The 18,258-nt window shown below is 49.1% G+C and overlaps 2 protein-coding genes across 8 annotated transcripts; one reads left to right on the top strand and one right to left on the bottom strand.

The window, feature by feature from the left end:
- Positions 1–452: 452 nt before the first annotated feature.
- Positions 453–17,433, top strand: HNRNPH1 (heterogeneous nuclear ribonucleoprotein H1). Of its 7 annotated transcripts, XM_065690968.1 has the most exons (15): positions 453–619; positions 1,226–1,337; positions 8,437–8,496; positions 9,436–9,573; positions 10,484–10,639; positions 10,836–10,979; positions 12,469–12,607; positions 13,623–13,801; positions 14,031–14,102; positions 14,182–14,315; positions 14,487–14,622; positions 14,768–14,851; positions 14,980–15,030; positions 15,955–16,047; positions 16,630–17,433. In XM_065690968.1, exons 2-15 carry the CDS (start codon positions 1,289–1,291, stop codon positions 16,752–16,754), a joined length of 1,560 nt encoding a protein of 519 aa, XP_065547040.1. In that variant the 5' UTR covers positions 453–619; positions 1,226–1,288; the 3' UTR covers positions 16,755–17,433. The 7 variants fall into 7 exon arrangements, with proteins under 7 accessions (XP_065547040.1, XP_065547038.1, XP_065547034.1 ...); XM_065690966.1 differs by lacking the exon at positions 453–619 and having other exon boundaries at positions 1,067–1,337; XM_065690962.1 differs by lacking the exon at positions 453–619 and having other exon boundaries at positions 14,203–14,315.
- On the bottom strand, positions 2,072–7,775 carry LOC136020185 (deoxycytidine kinase 2). Its single transcript, XM_065690969.1, has 7 exons — positions 7,482–7,775; positions 6,665–6,780; positions 6,230–6,423; positions 5,823–5,970; positions 5,487–5,602; positions 3,907–4,006; positions 2,072–2,366 (listed from the first exon to the last, which is right to left on the bottom strand). The coding sequence occupies exons 1-7, from the start codon at positions 7,579–7,581 to the stop codon at positions 2,343–2,345; spliced, it is 798 nt and encodes a 265-aa protein (XP_065547041.1). The 5' UTR covers positions 7,582–7,775; the 3' UTR covers positions 2,072–2,342.
- Positions 17,434–18,258: the final 825 nt, after the last annotated feature.

Here is an 18,258-nt window from a genome sequence, read left to right on the forward strand (position 1 = left end):
AAACCACTCAGAAATGAAGCTGTGAACAGACGCCACACCTCCGCAGTCCGAAGGTCACCACTTATCTATTCCATCGCACTGGCTCCCTTACAGCTTTTCTCTACAGTTGTTTTAGCTAACGATTCTTTGTGGCAACATTATGCAAAGGGGATTGGTCTGGTTAGGCTCAGGTGCAGCGGCCATTCGAACCACCCTGCCCGGTGATTCCCAGGCAGGGATCTGACAAAGAAACCTGCCCGAACCCGAACAAACCCAGACAACCGCTCTGAGTCAAGCTTTAGCAGGTTTTCGTCCGCTGCGGTTCGCATCCTCACTTTCAGCACTGCGGAGCACTCCGAGGCAGCCCCTCGCAAGAGCCACCCGCAGGCCGCCCTCCTTCCCCCGCCGCCTCCGGGGCTGGCAGTGACCCTACACCCCCGCGGAGCGGCCCGACGCCCCGGGCAGAGCCTCTCGGGAGGGGGGCCCGAGCCCCGCCGTGCCCCTGCGTGTCCACTCCCCCCGGCTCCCCCCGGCGCGGCGGGAGGCGGAGCCCGGCCCACCTGACGGCGGCGGGCGTTGCTGCAGTGCGCGGAGCCGCCGATCCCCGCCGGTCGCCGGAGCGCCGCGGCCGCAGCCCGCCGTGAGCCGGGGAGCTGGCGCGGGGGGGTGGTGGTGGTGGTGGTGGTGGTGGGGAGCGATCTGCGCGGCGGGGCGGGCGGGAGGGACAAAGCTGCCGCCATGTTTGCGGTTTGGGTAGCAAAACACCCGAGGCGGGTCCTCGAGCAGAGGGGTCGAGCGTGTCCCGCAGGACCGCGCCGCGGGCACCGGGGCTACCGGGGGGTACTGGGGGGGGAGCGGGGGTCGTGTCGCCAGTCCCCGCCGCAGCCGTTACGAGACCCCCCCGGGGCGGCCGCTTCCCCTCCCCCCCCCTTCCCTCACGCATCGCCCTCAGCGCGCAGGAGCGCCGGACGTGACTGGCTGGTTCAATTTGTCACGCTGCCATTGGCTGGCAGCGGCAGGGGCGGGCGGTGCATGACGTCAGCGCGCCGCGCAGCGCGCCGCTGGCTATTTATAGGCTCGGAGGGGCCGGTGCGCAGGAGCGAGCAGGCGGGTTGGGCGGGGGTAGGCCGGGGCTCATCGTGCCGCATCCCCGAGAGCGCGGGGAGGAAGCGACCGGAAAGCCTCGATCCGCGCTCGCCGGAGCGGTCCTTCGGCGGCCGCTGAGCTTTTGTTTCCGTTTGCGCAGCGCCCGAGCGCCCCCACCGAGCTTTGTCTTCTCGCGGCCCCTGTGGGGAAAGGCGCGGCCAAGATGGACCCCTGTCACACTGAGGAGACCGAGGGAGAGATCCCCGGCTTGGGTAAGGCCCGGCTGGGGGGGGGGGGGTGGGGGCGGCGGTGGCGGCGAGGGGGAAGCGGGAGGTGGGGCGGGTGGGGGTGGGGCGGCCGGTTACGCCCGATCCGGGGCCCCGGCGCCTTCGGGCACCTCCTTGGCGCCTGCTGGCGGCGGGGGGAGGCCGCGCGGCGGCAGGTGGGGGCTGGGGCGGACGGGTCGGCCTTGTCCGGGCCGGCCGCGTGCGGCGAGCCGCTCCCCTCCCCCCGCCGCGTGCGTCGTGGCGGCCGCGGCGCTCGGCGGGGCCTCGGGGCGGCGGCTGCTCTCGGGCGGGGGAGGGGAGGGCGGTTGCGGGGTCGTTGTGCTGTTGCCGCCTCCGGTGCAAGCGCCGGGGGGTGCTTCCCCGCTTGCTCCCCGCTGTTGCGGGCCGGGGGGGAGGGGGGGGTGAGAGGAAAATGGAGGGGGGGAATTTGCTTATTGGGGGGGGTGGTGGTAAACGAGAGATGCGTGAAGTGCAGTTCGTTACAGGTGTAACCATTGCGACTACAGTAGCGTCCAACACTAAGTAGTGCAAGTGCTGTGGAAAGAGCCATTCAATAAAGCAGAAGTTGAAAGTAAAGCTTTCTGGACGCCATAACAGTCTCGTCTTAAAATGGTGAACTATGCCAGTTATTGCAAAACAACTCTGCCTCAGTGCCTCTCGCCTGTGTGCTGCTGTGTCAGCCGCTGGCAACAGCTAAACTCCTCTGTTATTGAAGCCGGTTTTTAGTCGGTATTAATTTCTTTATTATAAACAGCAAAGAGTAGACATAAAATATATTATCAAAGCATCCCATATTTGTTTATACAGAAAATTATGTCAAAACCCGCACAGATAAGACTAGCAAAAATCCCAGCCAAACCATCCTTTGCATTTTGATCTTGCCTTGAAATAAGCTATACATGCGATGCATTCAGTTTAAATCAACGTGTTGATTGATAAGTATAACTTTTGACCTTCAAGAACTTGACATTCAAATTAATTCTTCTCATCCTAAGAAGTCAGGAAAGACTTGACCTGTGAAAACAGAAAGCAAATGTATTTGCTGCATTAGAAGAAAAGTCACTAGGCTTTTCCCAACTTGTTCTTAGCGAACAAATGGTCTGCTACAGTCCCTAGTGCTGTTCTGCCTCTCCATATAATTCATGATGTGAAATGTTTTTCAGTATAGCATGTGACTGAACCTGAGATTTGTCTAGGTAGAATTGACTTTAATTATTATAAAATAACAGGTATGTCTGAAAGGCAGCTTCTGGAATGCTTTATGGAATGTCACCTCATTAAAGAAAAATGAGTTCTACTTTATTAGGTAGTTCTTGCCTATGAAGAGAGGGATTGTCTGAAAACTCAACCAACTACCTGCTAGAACTTTCATGGTACAGTACCCCTGCCCCAAACTGCAGCTGACCTTTCATATATTGGGTGTGAGGGGAGTTTGGTGGAGATGCCACCTGTGGCCTTTCAGTGGGGCAAATAAAAAGATAGCATATAATGAGCATAGTCTGGCTCATAACTGTAAGCTGTTAATTGGTAGTGTTCATGAGGATATAATGTAACAATAAATACCTCCACAACTGAATCTTGTGCTCCCCTTTCCAGTTTATATAGAAATACTTAATTGGAGGGATTAGGCTTGACTTGAAGGAGTCATTCTTCAGTAATCTCAAATGGATGACACACAAGATGGAGAAGATGGTTTGTACAGTTTGGGAGTAAGGTATTTCTGTCCATCTTACAAGAACAGTCTTGTTGGGACAGTGGGAAAGAAAAGGTAGTGTGTCCTGGGGGAAATAACTAATGTTGCAGCTCTGCTTGGAGGGCTGGAGATGAGCCCCATATCTTTAAGTATTGGGAGGCTGGGGTTTGATCTGGTGTGGTCTAGGTACTACACAGCACATTCCTCCAGCAGGAGCCTCTCCTTTAGGCACTTAGTTCCTAAGTCTTACCTAGCAAACACCATTTTGAGTCAAGTGACGTAATTATTATCACCTTGTTTCCTCAAATGGCTGTTGACCCTCCCCCTCCTAGCTCTTCTTAGAAATGTCACTTAAGGCATTGAGAAGTATGTAAAAGGTTTGGTTATCTCTGTGAGTCAGATGTATTGCGCTTGGTCCAGGAAGACCATAGATTGCTAGAGTATAGGTGGGGGGGCATAAACAGCTCTAAGCTGACTGCAGGATTCTCTGGGGACGTCATGGCTGTCATGACTTGGACAGTATCATTCTCTGAACTATTTAATGAACAGTGTGGCAGCACAGACTTGGCAGGGGGTAGTCTGACTAAGCCAGCTGCTGTGTACTTGCATCCCCTGCAACTGCACCCAGTCAAAAACAATTTTCCCTTGAGTTGTGAGGATAAGGAGGTGGGGTTAAACAATTCCTCTTGAAGAAAAGTGAAAAGCCTTTTCTGCAGCCATGTAACTTCCTAGGTCTGTGAAGGAGACTGACTATACTAACCCCAAACAAGCACTTCACACAATTCAAGAATGTAAATTGATAACTTGCAGCTATGACTGCAGATAAAAAAAAGATAGGAGGAAACATTATTTAATGCTCACCTGATCGATCAGGTACTCCTGTTTAATCTTGTCATTCTTAAAATCTTCATTAACATCCAAAACTAGAATGGGAATCTCCTTAAGGTTCTCAAAGTCAACTCTATTAAATGAGAAACATAATGCTAGTAAATGGTATAAATCAGTGTGTATAAAGCAATCTAGTTCTTTGGTTGCTTTCCAAGTCATCCTAAGGGCGCAGCATTACTCAGATTACCACATGTACTGGATCCCAGGACTTAAGCCTGTCCTTAATTGCTCTTACACAACACAGTCAACATTGTATCACTGTAACTTTTATGTAGTTCACAAATCTGGCCTTTTAATATCTATTGTACAAGTAGGGTAGAAAAGATGGTAAAAGATGGTTTATGCCTCTTACCTTAACAAAAAGAGCACATGAAGTTATGGAATCAATTATCAGCATTATGATTTTGGTAAGAGCATTTTTAAAAACTAATATTGCCCTGTGTTTCTCCCAGTCTAGTTAACTAACTCCTAATCCATTTACTAAGATGCAGTTTTAAAGCTCCCTTTCGTGGGGAGGACCTCTTAAGTTCTAAGACTAGTATTTAAAATGGCTAGGAGATAAGACCATTTTGGCTACAGGCTAGGAGCAGATGGGAGCAGAAGTTGTGCAACTGGATGGTTGTTCCCTTAAAGCAGTAGTTATTCTCTCTTTATAGGTGTGAAAAGCATTTCTAAGATGCAGTAAGTGTGCAGAACCACCATTCTATTGCAACTTGTGTTTGCAGACTTAAATGTTCCTGAAAAATATAGGAAATGCTTGCTCATCAGTTTGAAATGAGTATACAAGGTAAAAGTTCCCAGAATTCCACAATATGCAGTGCCGCCTTGTCTCCTAAGCATTTGGGTCATCCTACATTAAGCTTAAGAAAGTAGATATGACTGATAACATACTTTTCCTGGAATTGTTATGCTTCCCATTCAGTAGAGCATTCTAGGCTTCTCAAGGGAGAAGTATAAAGTCTGCTTTCCTATTTGGAGATGGTTGGGGTGGGGAAACTAGTAAGAGTAAGGCAGCTGGGGTGGGAAAGTATATTGAGATGACTTAGTTGCTGACTGTCTTGCAGGTAATAGTGCCTGCCAAAAGCCTTTCTGCTCATTGTTTATTTTGAAGCTAGGATTAATATTTAACCCTTGTTGAAATACACTCTAGTTGAAAGCTAGTTGGGACCTTGCCCTCCCTTACATTGGAATGGGAACCTGCTAAGTAGGTAACTTAGGTGAACAGTGACTGAACACCCCTTCAGCTCTGTTCTTTCGCTGTGTACTTCCAGTTAACAAAATGCGTATCCTTGCTGGAGTTAAAAAGCTACATAGCTTTCTAGTTGAAGCTAATGCTTAACTTGGGTTTAAAGTAGATGAAGTTCCATCTCTTGGCAATTTTTACTTCCTTGCCAAGATGACCTTCCCTCTGCATGGAACCTAGAACCAGTATCTCTGTGGCAAGAAACCTGGAGTGGGTCTAGATTTAGTTTTGTCCCTAATCAGCTTCAGCACAAAGCAGGGAATAGCCTTGTCTGTAACTTGAAACTTGCCTGTAGAAAATGGATTCATACCTCATAGTCCTTTCGTGGAGCCAGGTTTCATGTTTATAGTGGAGGTTTTCCAAATACTCAAGTTCAATTCCTTGCTCCTCCTCTCTTCCCCTCAATTGTAGCCTTTCCATGCATTTCTGGGGGGAGGAAAAAAGTGTAAGACCAAGTATTAATCGTGTGTTGAAGATTAAATAGTCCTTAAATTGGAAGGAGTAATATTAGATATTACAATTGATTTTAAATGCTTGGCTGAACATAAGTTACATCTAAAATAACTTCTAAAAGGCAACCAAAACTAAACTTGAGCCACTTCAGCTAAACATCTAGTTCTAATTATTTCATCTTTAGTGAGCATACCTCAGGTGTGGTTCTTAGGTAGATCATGCCATCCAGTTCTATATCTGATTCAAACTGATTCAAAAGCCATGAGTGCCAGTCCTGATAAATAGCCCACTCTGTTTCATTAATGTTGCCAGACTCAAACAGGTTAGAAGCAAATACGTATCTGAAATGAAAAACATTCGTCTCAGGCCAGGAATGACCAAAGGGAACTACTAAAATTGACTGAATCAGAATCATGATACTTAAATGCAGCTGCCTACTCTGTCATTCATCAAGTACTCTGAGTCCCATCCACCTCCCACTGTTGAATCAAACCAGCTCCTTGCAGATAATAGTTTAATATTGTTTTCCCAGCTCCAGGTCTTTGTCATAAAGACCTGGAGCTGTTAATCTGAACCCTTGTGCATTGTGAGAGTAATTACCTGTCACTATACACAGATCTCTCAAAGAACTGCACTGGGTGTTCTGCTTCCTGAAGTTTGGCTGAGACAGGTTTTAACTGTGCTCTCACTCGGCTCAGGCAGGCATAAGTCTGGAATGTGTAAGCCCATCGTGTGGGTTTGTCATACAGCATTTGGAGTAGATTGCCTCCGCTCTTCTGAGATGTTGAAAGTTCCTGGGGGACAAGAGAAAATTTAATACCAGCATCTTCACAGGATTTTATTCTTTTGCCTCGAGTAGGGGTTATTTGGAATTGGATTCAGTAGTATCTTCCTTTACAGTTTGAGTGTCTGGCCAATTCGTGTGTGACAGCGGGGATGACTTTGGATAGCTTAATTCTGGTCTGGCTCTCTGGCTGTTGACTGCAGTGTGTGATCCATCTCTGCCCAAGCTCCCCAGTGCAGCAGCACACCTACCTCATGCTCCTCTTTGGCTGTCTGGATGTTGCACCACTTGGCAATGGGTTCGGGGATGACCTCCCACTCATCACTGTGTTTCTCTAGTAGCTTGACAAGCGTTGACTTCCCTGCAGCTGCAGAAGATGGTAAAAGCTCACTGGGGGTGCAGGTTAGACTGATGCTAGACGGGCAGTTGCGAACTTTGTGAAGGAGGCTGCAGGCAGTGCGGCCTTGGTGTTTGTGGTGCGGAGCTGCACGGCGCCCCGGGCAGGGGAAGGCATGTTTGGTTTGCCCGCACCGTGCTGCTGGTGCGCGTTCCGAGAAAACGGCTGTAATCGCCGTCGCCAGGAGGCCGCTGCCGGCCCGGGCAGCCGATAAAGGCCACGGTGGGGCGTTGCGCCGCCATCTTAGGAGCCGGGGCGGGGCTCGGTGCGCGCCATCGCCGAGCAGCGGCGGGAGAACGGCTCCGCGCATGCGCGGCGCGTGTGGCGCAGTAGTGAGCTGAGGCGCCGCGCGCGGTCCCCTTTGTGTGCCCTGGGGCCCGCAGCTTACCGCCTCAGAGCACACCCAGCGGCCGGTAACGCCAGCGCTGCGCCATTACTGTAACGGACGCTCCCGTACCCCGGGCCATGGCGCCGGCTTCCCAGTATGGCCGGGAGCCGGTTTCGGATCAACAGGACCCCCCCGCCTTCCTGTAGAGGTGGGTGGAAGAGGTCCTTCAGCGCCTCTCTCCCACAGCGCCTCCGCCACTGCCCACGCCACCTCAGGGCGGCCTATCCTGGGGTCCCAACGGCCACAAACGCTGGTTCTTCCCCCTCCCCGTCTCTGTGCTCACCGATGTTACCCTCGATGGAAATCTTCTTGAGGCGCTTCTGGAAGCTGGAGTCGAGGGAGCCGGTGGTGCTATGGCAGTGTCGCTTGGCCGGGGTGGACATGGCTGCACCAGGCGGGAGCACTCGGCGTTCCCGGCTGTTCCAGCCCGCTTTAAGCCTCCCGCCAAGTGGTGGGCGGGATGGCCCCCTCCCGCCACCACTCCCCGGGAGGAGGCGGAGGTGTTCTCTGCCCCTTCCGCCGCCGTTCCCGCCCGGCCGCGCTTTCAGAGCTCCTGCTGCTGCCTTCAGGGCTTAGGGGAGTGAAATCAAGCAGAGCTGCTCTGTTGAGGAAGTTACCATAAAGAGGTCCCACTTAGTGATCTCATTTGCATTAACGAGTTCTCTGATTTAGAGACAGACTTGAGAACGTCCCTCCTTCACCCTCTTCCAAAAAGTTTCCAGCTCTGGGGGGAGGTAGTTGATGCTGACCTGTATTGATACGTTAAACGTTTTGCATAGTTACACAAGAGGTGAGGCCATGTGTTTAGCTTAGGGCTGTTTATCAGTTTGGTATCCGTGGGGAAGGGAGCTCAGCCAGCCCAGTCCAGGGTCAGATGCCACACTGGGCAGCTTTGCTTCATGCCTCCAAAATCCCCGTGTCGGTGTGGGCATGCCTGATCTCTCGAGTCTGTTAAACTCCTGGCATGGATGGATTCTCCATCACCCGTATGGGCAGGCTGAAGCCGTGTGTTCTTCCTAGGGTAAAAAAAAAAAAAGGGGATGGAGGATTTTAAGAAGAGGTTTAGCTGCTGCAGTTATTTCTGTACCTTCATGTTGCCTGTATGATAATGAGGCTCAGGGTGAAATGTAGCTAGGTCTGGTGTGTCTGGAGGAGATGGGAGGGAGTTATATTTTCCTTTCTCTTATGATAATTGTGACCCATGTCTCTTCTTTCTCCATCTCCTACAAACACACCAGGCTTCAGTGACCGAAGCGAGCAGATTGTTTCACGTGGGGTAGCGTCAGCATTTGAAGCTGGTAAGTGCTAGTTCCCGCACATGTCTTTGTTCAGCCGGCCCCCTCGCCCGCCGTGCCGATGGCGAGTGTCTGTACCGGGCCCCCGTCTCCTTTTCCCCTCTTACCCCGCGCACCGGCGGCCCCGGAGGGAGGGCGGAGGAGGAGGAGGGAGGTGGGAGCCGCGCGCAGTGTGTGTAGAGCGGCGTTGAGGCGCATGCGCGCAGGCCCGGCCCGCGCTCTGCGCGGTAGTGCGCGCCATGGCTTTGTTGAGAGCGGGCAGGCAGGCGGCGCATGCGCACGGAGCCGGGCGGGGGTGGTGGAGACGGAGATCAGTGAGGACGCATGTGTAACCGTGGGGGAGGAGCGGCGCTGCAGAGCATGCGCGGGAGGGGCAGGAGCACTCGGCGTGTCTCCGCGCATGCGCCCCGCAGCCCACCCGCGGCCACGCCGCAGCCCCGCTCGGGAGCCGGTGGTCACCGTAGGTAGTCCGCGGCCCCGCTCGCCACACGCCGCTCCTGTGCTGGCCACGGTGCGCGTCTGCGGGGACTGTGAGTCGTTGGGCCCACCAGAGAGGTGTCTTTGACCGGGGTTCTTTGTGCGGCGGAAGGCCCGGCCCAGCGGAAGCGGGAGTACCCGCCGCCATTTCCTAGCGCGCTCTCGCCACAGGCTCGCCCGCTCGCTGCCGCCTGACTGGGACTAGGCGCTCTCCGGACAGCGGATCAGGCTCGGAGCCCTAAAACCACCGCGGAGCCCCACCATGTGTGCGTGCGGGGACGGGGGCTGGGCACGGGCCGGGGGGGCGGGAGCGGCTCTGTGTGTGTGAGGTGGGCAGCGGTCCGAGGTAGAGGAGGCTCGGGGGTGGGTGGGCACAGGTCAGGGGGGCCGCCGGGCGCTCTGAGGGGGTGCGGGTGGCGGCCGTGCTGTGCAGTGTCTCAAGGGGCCTGTTTTGCTCTTCTCTAGCAACCACTGAAGCTGAGACAGAGCCAAGCCTCACCCCCAATGTGATGCTGAACACGGAGAGCAGCGAGGGATATGTGGTGAAGGTCAGGGGGCTGCCTTGGTCCTGCTCCACTGAGGAGGTGCAGAGGTTTTTCTCCGGTAAGCAGAACTGTGAGGGGATGAGGGGCTGGGCTCTGTCAGCCCTGGTTTTCTCCTGGGGATGCTGTGGCAGTGGGAATGCTGCAGTGAGCAGTTCCAAGAAGTGTTCAGGGAATTTCAGTAGCTAATAGAGTTTGTAATGCAGCAGGTGCCTCAGCTAGGAAGTGGTATGGAAAGCCATGCTCTAGATAGCAGGCAGTAGACACAAAAGAGCTCAGTCATCAGGTCACTGGGATAGGCGCAGCTGCCTTAGTTTCCTGAGCAGCATGAAGAAAGAAGCTCTCAGAAAACTTTGAAATTCTTACTTTAGATTGAACTAATCAATTTAGTCCTTGATGTTGTCTTAATAGGATGTCTTGTGTGAAGTGCTCAATGTGTTGTGTGCTTCCTCCTAATTATTAACATCCTATAAATGACTAACATTTTACAGTAATAAATAGCTGCGATAAATGTGTTTTTCTCAGTGGCTGGGGATCTTAAAATGCTTCAGGAATTTGGTGTGTTGGACTTTGTTCTCATTCAGTTCATTACACTTCTTTTGATTGATGTTACTCCTTGTTTCAGTTCATGCTGATGAGAAAGTCTGACATTAGCTATGGCCAACACATGAACTTGACTTGAGGCAGTAAACCTTTGAAAACAGCTAATTTGCATTTATCCTTCATGTTTTGCTGATTTTCAGAGCCTGCAAGAAGAGTGACTTGATTTTAGTTACTCCTTTGGTCACTGTTCCTGGTCACTATCAAAATTAGAACTAGAATATTGCTGGCTTTGTCTTCTTGATATAACATGTTAGTTGTTAGCCTTTCAGAATGTCTGAAACTTGTAGAGTCACATTACAGCGTGTAAAGAGCATTGCAGTGTTCCTGTAACAATTAAATCAATTTTGGCCTGCCTTTTTCACTTCCAGATTGCAAGATTCTGAATGGGGCTTTGGGAATCCGTTTCATCTACACCAGGGAGGGCAGACCAAGTGGAGAAGCATTTGCTGAACTTGAATCAGAGGAGGATGTGAAATTGGCTCTTAAAAAAGACAGAGAAACAATGGGACACAGATATGTTGAAGGTTTGACTCAGTTGGTTTTGTAACTGACTACATGTGTTTGTGCTCAGTGGGATTTTGGTTAATTGCCTTTTGTTTCTTTAAAATGCATGTGAAAGGACAAGTGGACTTGTATGTCATAACTTGACTAGTTTCAAGGCAAATGGTTGTTCTACTGTTGCATATTCCAGAATGCATTAATTCTAAGTGCCTTTTACAGTTTTCAAGTCAAACAACGTTGAAATGGATTGGGTTCTGAAGCATACTGGTCCCAACAGCCCTGATACAGCTAATGATGGTTTTGTACGTCTTAGAGGACTCCCATTTGGCTGTAGTAAAGAAGAAATTGTACAGTTTTTTTCAGGTATGTGGGATCAAAGTAGTAGCTATAGCACTATTGGTTTATGCTAAAAAAGAAACCAACAATAACCAAGCAGCCATGGATGCCCAGTAGTATTTCCAGCAGTAACTGATGGGTGTTAAAAGTAAGCAATTCTTGTTACTTATCTGGGCTTGAAGGCTCAATTCCTAAAGTACTTACTAAATAATTGAGGGAACTCAAAAAATCAGCTCTCATTTGTATTTAATGGGACATACAGTCCCAAGTAAGGGTAGCAGAAAACAAAGTGTTTCACTTTCTAAATTCAAAGTGAACAGTTCAGGTGGGAGGATATTTCCGCCCCCAGTCTCAGGTGGCTCATGTTATTCAGCAAAGGCTGTACAACGCCCCTAATGCTGGGTTCAGTACAGGAGCAGGGTCTGAGGAAGGCTGTGCAGTGTGTGCATGGCCTCTCAGAAACATAGAGTTAGTATTGAGTAAGATTCCAGAAAAACATCAACGTGCTGAACTCTGCCCAAGTATGGATCTTCCCCTTCCGCTTCTTGGGGGAAAAACCCCAAAACAATCTTTGCGTTTGTCTAACTTTATCTCATCATCCATAAAAACTTTGTTTTGCATTGACTCATTTTCACTTTTTTACAGCTGTTGTATGTTTTATGAACTGGAATACTATTATAAATGCCTGAGAAAGAAATCTGTTGCTTTATTTAGGGTTTAACTTGTTAGTGTTTTCAAAGTAGTAAATTTCTAAATGTGAGCGTTTAAAATTAGCTGAAATGTTTTGCTATAGCAGGATATGATGGAGTTCGCTATTTTGCTTTAAAATGCGGTATAAATATTTCCAATTTTGCAACTTCAGAACTTGTTTTTTTGTTTTCTAAATCAGTATATTTCAAACAAGAGCAATTCCTGAGCATGTGCATTTTAAGTTGTTTCTTTCTTACATGGTTAAGTAATTCAAGCTTTAAAAACTGTTAATGTGCTTAATATACAAAATGTGCCTCTTCTGTTCAGAAACTAATACTTTTGAAATTACTTCATGATTTTTTTTTCTTAATTAAGCACTCCTAAAGATAAAAGAAATTAATGCTGAAACTGATGTTTGCATAAGACTAATAATTTTACCTGAGTGACTTCTAGTAAAAATACTTGTCGTATATAGAGCTGTTTAACTTGCTGTGTTTGAATTTAAGTTAAAGTTCATCTTAAATACTTTCACAGAATTGAAGGTTTGTAATAATATGTGAACTTCTTAATGCGCCCTGCATTAGATGCCTGGTCTGAGGAGTTGTCCCTGACACTCAGAACGTTTTCTGTGCTCTGCAGGGTGCATTAAGAACATAAACTGAATGGTATGTTGTTGACATGCTTTTTCTTCTGCTGTTCTGGAATCAACATACCATTCACTTACAAGTGTTAAAATTCTGGTGTATTTAAAGCTATAAGAACTCATGACTGGGCTTGTGATGTTAATATTGCCCCCCTACTGGGGTTATTTGTCCTTGGGTTGAAGGGTTGGAAATCGTGCCAAATGGGATAACATTGCCGGTGGACTTCCAGGGGAGGAGTACGGGGGAGGCCTTCGTGCAGTTTGCTTCACAGGAAATAGCTGAAAAGGCTCTAAAGAAACACAAGGAAAGAATAGGGCACAGGTGGGGATGGATGGTTGGTTGGCTCTGTCACTTTTCTTATGGTAAACCATTAAATCCATATTCTCTCTTCTGAAAGCTTTAACGTCTCACCAGAAACACTCTTCTGGTCTCTAACTTGGCTATAAGTAAAGCTATTGCTAATGTGCCTGTGGCACAGGCTGTTTGGATCTACCCAAAATGAAAGATGAAATTGGACCAAGCTGAAATGTGCTTTGGAAACTGGGTAATAATGGAGAGTACAAAACTTGATAGCTTGAATGTGACAAAGTTGAGAGACTATGGCTTTAACTTCTCAAATAGCACCAATTATGCCTTTAGCTCTAAAGACATGCACAGTACTCTTGCTACCATAAGAAAATGTGATACTTTCTAAACTTGTCTTATAAGTTGAAATGTAACAAATTTTACTTACTGTATTAATCTTCAATGTAATAAGCATAGCTTTCAAGAAATTGTCACAAAGGGGTTTTATTCTATTTGACTTGTGACTATTTTTCATTGAAGCATGCACTTTTTGCCTGTGCTGAGTCTCTGAAGCATAGGCTGGGTTCAGTAGCATATGCCGAGCTTCTGGTAGCATCCTGATGGGTTGAAGTCCTGGTGGAGGCCAGGTTTTTAACCCTCTATTTCCATTGCCATGTGAGCAAAACAGTGCTGAGTTGAGTGGACACAGTCCCTCCTATGGTGGTGTTTTTATTTTTTTTCTGACTAACACTTTAAATTTGGGGGGAGGAGGGTTGGGAATCAATATTGCTCCCCCACCCTTAAGGCTGGGATACTGCAAAGTATGTAAGGAGCATGTAAACCCTTCAGTAATTGTAATTTCTTGAAAATACACAGATTTGGAAGTAATGTAGTGCTTAAAATAGTATGTCATTGCCTACATAATGTAAAGAAACCTGGCTTAAAATACACTGCCAGTTTCAAGGCTATGACTAAATGGCTTGTTTTAATGTAAAGTTGTGTTTGTGGAAGGAATCAGAGCCTGACTTCTCTCTGTGGAAACGCTTTGTAGGTACATTGAGATCTTCAAGAGTAGTCGAGCAGAGGTGCGCACTCACTACGACCCTCCACGCAAGCTGCTGGCAATGCAGAGACCTGGTCCTTACGACAGACCTGGTCTCACACGTGGATATAACAGTCTTGGTAGAGGAAGTAGCTTGGAAAGGATGAGGCGTGGAGCCTATGGAGGAGGTAAGTAGATGGTGTCCAAGAGAGAGCTGCTCATCTGAGAAGCAGCAACACTTGGACCTGGTAGTGTCCTTCGTACTCTGTAATTCCTGGTTTGTATATGTGTATATGTCGTTGGCTTTATTTCTTCTAGAAGAAAAGAAACTTCCTAATACTAGTTGTCTGCAGTGTGCTCGTGTGCATTTGGATTTTTCTGTAGTTGAAATGAACATGTTGTCCAATCTATTTATAGGTTATGGAGGTTATGATGACTACAATGGGTATAATGATGGCTATGGTTTTGGTTCTGATAGATTTGGAAGAGGTAAGAGATCTCTAATAGGAATAGTAACTGAACTTACAATATGTCTCAAAAGAACCTAAAATACATCTGAAAGACCTAGAATGGACTCTCTTCTCTGCAGGGATGTCGGACCACAGATACGGCGACGGGACGTCCACCTTCCAGAGCACGACTGGCCACTGCGTCCACATGAGAGGGCTGCCCTACAGAGCTACGGAGAACGACATCTATAACGTGAGTCCCAGAGCCACCCTTCTCCCAGTGCATGGCTTCCACATTCCATGCCTGTTACTGGAGGTGCCCATGGCACAGCAGTTAATGAGTGCTCTGTTAAGAGGAAGCGGTTTGCTGTGGGACTGAGCTCTTGCGTTGGTGCGTTTTAATCTATGTGATTGTTCCGTGTAGTTCTTCTCACCTCTGAACCCCGTAAGAGTACACATTGAAATCGGACCAGACGGCAGAGTAACTGGAGAGGCAGATGTGGAGTTCGCTACTCATGAGGATGCAGTGGCTGCGATGTCCAAAGACAAGGCAAATATGCGTAAGTGCGCCTGTTCCTCACGGGGGAGCAGCACTGCTCTGCTTCTCCTCTCGCTGGAGAGCTGGTGGTGCAGCCCTGCTCATGGTGTGGCAGACTCTGTGGGATCCATGTGAAATGTTCTCATGGCAAATTCTCCTTCTTCCAGAACACAGATACGTAGAACTCTTCTTGAATTCTACAGCAGGAGGAAGTGGTGGTGCCTATGGCAGTCAGATGATGGGTGCAATGGGTACGTGTAGACGGTGTGCTTCTGAGCCAGCACTTGATATTAATGAAGCTGGCTCATGTTGTACAGCTCCTGCTTGTTCTGTGCCTGGCACAAAAACTGAAACCCAACATTCTGTCTTAATCACACAGTCAAGGAATCGGAAGGAGTAGTCCAAGATTGGAACACTAGCACACTGGCAGGTACTGTATATCTTTTTGGAATACATTTGAACAATTAATAGGCTGAATAAACTGTGATGCTGACTGTGGTGTGTGTAGTGGTGTGAGAGGCTCTTGGGGGGGGTGGGGGTGGTGTGAAAGCAGTGTAGGGGATGCCTGTGCTCTTACCTTACTTCCCTCTCCCTTGATTTCGGAAACTGGAATGTCATCTGGTGATGGAGGGTGTATCTGTGGCACCATCTGTGGCACCACCTGTGACCTGCTGTTCAAGTCTGGGCTTGGTGGTAAGGGAAAAACTGATTTGGAATTTGGAGAGACTGCCTGGATTGCTCTAGCAAACTCCAGGAGTGTTTGAAAATCTAAACTGTGTTTGCAACATGAGTTAAACAAGCAATGCCACTGTAGAGCAGATACCCTTCTTGATACCTGACTTGTCTGGTTTCTTGGAGATCATAGTGGTGGTTGGGTTTTGGGGGGTTGGTTGGGGTTGTAGTACTTCGATAACAAAATGCTTTAAGTTAATGCTGGTGTTCTAATGGCAAGTGTTATGGGAGCATAGACAAGTGATGAGGTGAAAAGCGGTGGTTGGTGAGCTGAAGCAGAGGTCCCCTGCGTGGTGAGCCATAGTGCTGCCATGATACACAGCCAGTCTGGAATGGGACTGAGTCCCTGCCAGGGAATGTGCTGGGGTGGCTCCATTTAATGAGTCAGTGTGTTGCTGACAGCTGCAGTCCTGTGTAAGGGCACTAAAGCCGAGCTCAAGTCTCTTGGGGTGTCTGTGATATAGCAGATTGAGTATGTGAATAGCAGATTGATCCCGCTACCTATAGCCCCTAGAAACTGCACAAGTAAACCCTTGGTGAGCTTGAGGTGAGGAATAGATTTGCTCATGATGAGCAGACTTGGACAAGCAAACTCTTACCGCTTCTATCCTTAACTCCAAAGGAAGCCAATCCAGTTACGGTGGCCCAGCCAACCAGCAGCTGAGCGGTGGTTATGGAGGTGGATACGGCGGCCAGAGCAGCATGAGTGGCTATGGTAAGGGCAGCTTTTGTCTGGGTCAGAAGGTGCAGCTGGCTGAGCAGGGCTCGTGGTGCTGCTCGCTGGCATTGAGGGGGTGTGCTTCAGGCTGGGCAGTGCTGCAAGCTGACAGCTTGGCTGGTGTGAACCTGCACTAACGGGGAGCTGGCGGGGATATATTCAAAGTGGAAACCTGGTGCTGGGGTGGGAATGTGGGAAACCATTCTGAAAGGGGTCGGCAGTGCTGGTCTCTGGGCTTGTGTTGCTCTGCTCGCTTTCTTGGTGTGGAAGCTGGAGACCAGCCTGGCTTCAATACAGCATGAAGCAAGGGGGCGGATGGGGCACATGGGAGGCTGGGTCCTCCCCGCTTCCATGGGGCAGTTCAGCTGAGCTCGGAAGCGGGGTGAGACAGAGCTGGCTCTTTTCATTAACAACCAACAAACTCCATGACGTTGGGTACGGAGCTGTAAACTGCCACTTTGCAGCGTTGGGCACAGTAGACGGTATTTACGAGGTGGCCCAGCAAGGACAGGCGTTGGGGGAAGGATGCTACGAATCGGCCTGAACCAGCTGTGAACCTGCTGTCGGTTTCCCCCCCAGACCCCGGGAGCCAGGGCGCCATGAACAGCAGTTACTACAGCAGCGGGAATCGTGCGTCCATGGGAGTGAACGGCATGGGCGGCATGTCCAACATGTCCAACATGAGTGGTGGCTGGGGAATGTAACCGAGCGCTGACTTTTGGTCACATCCTTTTTTTAAAAAACAAAAAAAACAAAAAACTAAGTTTAACAGTTTTGCAATACGAGCTTGTGATTTCTGCTTGACTGTCAGTGAACCCACGATTGGTCTTTTAAAAACCCTTCAGGTTCAGTATTTTTGAACATACCGAAATCGAACCATTCACCTAGGATGTAATAACCGAGTTGAGTACAAGACTATAACTGTTAAACAACTTCGGGCGTTTCTCAAGTTAGTTTTGTTGTAGGAGTGTATTTAAGCAGTAATAAGCGTATTTAGGTTAAAGCTGTTTGAATTACGTTAAATGTTGCTCTTATACCATATTACATCCAACACTGTTTTGAATACGTGTGGAAGGAGATGCTTCTTTTTGTAAAGAACTGATGCTATAGGAGCTGTGTCTGAAATTCAAAGTGAACATTTGGCATGTTAGTTCTAGTTTCTTTCTTTTAATACCCTGTAAGGCATGTTAAAGCTTCTTTATTTTGGATTTTTTTAAGTTAATGGGGAAACATGTCGAGACGCAATACGGCTACTTTAGGATTTGGGTCTTGGTGTTCGTATACAATTCTGAGGCCTTGATTTAATCTTTCATTGTATTGTGATTTCCTTTTTAGGTGTATTGCGCTAAGTGAAACTTGTTAAATAAATCTTCCTTTTAAGAACTGGAACTCTCCCTCCTTCTTGTACCTGCGCCTGTAGAGGGGGGCCTTGGGGACTCTGAACACCCAACATGTGACTGCTTCTAAGGAGCATTTCCACCCCAGTGGGACAGTGGTGGTGACCGGCACCTGCAGGGTGGGATTTGGGTCAGAGCATGGCATGGCCGTGCTGGGGCTGGGCCATGTGAGTGAGGCGAGAGGCAATTCTGTATGGCCTTATCAGCTGCATTACTGCAGCAAAGGACAGGGTAGCTCAGTGCAGCTGTGCTCCAACACATTGAGCTTGTCGAAGGTCATGCTTATTAAAGATGGGGGGTTTATGAGCAGCTTGGGCCCAGCTTTTGAGCCCTGGAGCAAATCTGCTTCCAGGCATTTGCCAGGGTGACTCTACTTGCCCTTTCAAACCATTCTTCCCTGAGGGTTAGAAATGGAAGGGCCATTTCCTCACTGAAGGAAACCTCCCATGTTCTGGGGCTTAAACTGGGATCATTCCATCCCATTGCCGTAGTAAAGCCCCCGTGTGCCTGGCTCAGGACAGCCCTGTGTCTCTGCTGCTCCCGTGGGAGGTGGCTGGAGCAGCCGTGTTTGCTCTGGTCTGAATGAAGCCATTGAACGAGCCTGTGCATCATGTGCATGGCAGCCGCTGCATCACATGGCGCTGAGGAAGTGGCATGGGCACTGCTGCCCCCATCACTGCTGTGCTTGGTGTGAGCGCAGGGCTCAGTGCCCTGACACCAGCAGCAGAGCTGGTGATCCATTAACAGGGTCTCTCGAGCACGAACTGGACTTTGGAACCTGCCTCACTGAGGTACCAGAGAACGGCTCCGC

This window comes from Lathamus discolor, chromosome 10, assembly GCF_037157495.1.
Source record: "Lathamus discolor isolate bLatDis1 chromosome 10, bLatDis1.hap1, whole genome shotgun sequence".
NCBI lineage: Eukaryota > Metazoa > Chordata > Aves > Psittaciformes > Psittacidae > Lathamus > Lathamus discolor.

Bases quoted from the DNA above. Each gene is read 5' to 3' on its own strand.
- HNRNPH1 (XM_065690968.1), top strand. From the start codon at position 1,289: ATGGACCCCTGTCACACTGAGGAGACCGAGGGAGAGATCCCCGGCTTG. The intron at 9,574-10,483 runs GTAAGCAGAACT...TTTCACTTCCAG, and splicing joins GGTGCAGAGGTTTTTCTCCG to ATTGCAAGATTCTGAATGGG. The intron at 14,623-14,767 runs GTAAGTGCGCCT...TCCTTCTTCCAG, and splicing joins CAAAGACAAGGCAAATATGC to AACACAGATACGTAGAACTC.
- LOC136020185 (XM_065690969.1), bottom strand. From the start codon at position 7,581: ATGTCCACCCCGGCCAAGCGACACTGCCATAGCACCACCGGCTCCCTC. The intron at 5,603-5,822 runs GTATGCTCACTA...TCCTCCCCCCAG, and splicing joins ACCTAAGAACCACACCTGAG to AAATGCATGGAAAGGCTACA. The intron at 2,367-3,906 runs GTGAGCATTAAA...CTGTTTTCACAG, and splicing joins AGGAGTACCTGATCGATCAG to GTCAAGTCTTTCCTGACTTC.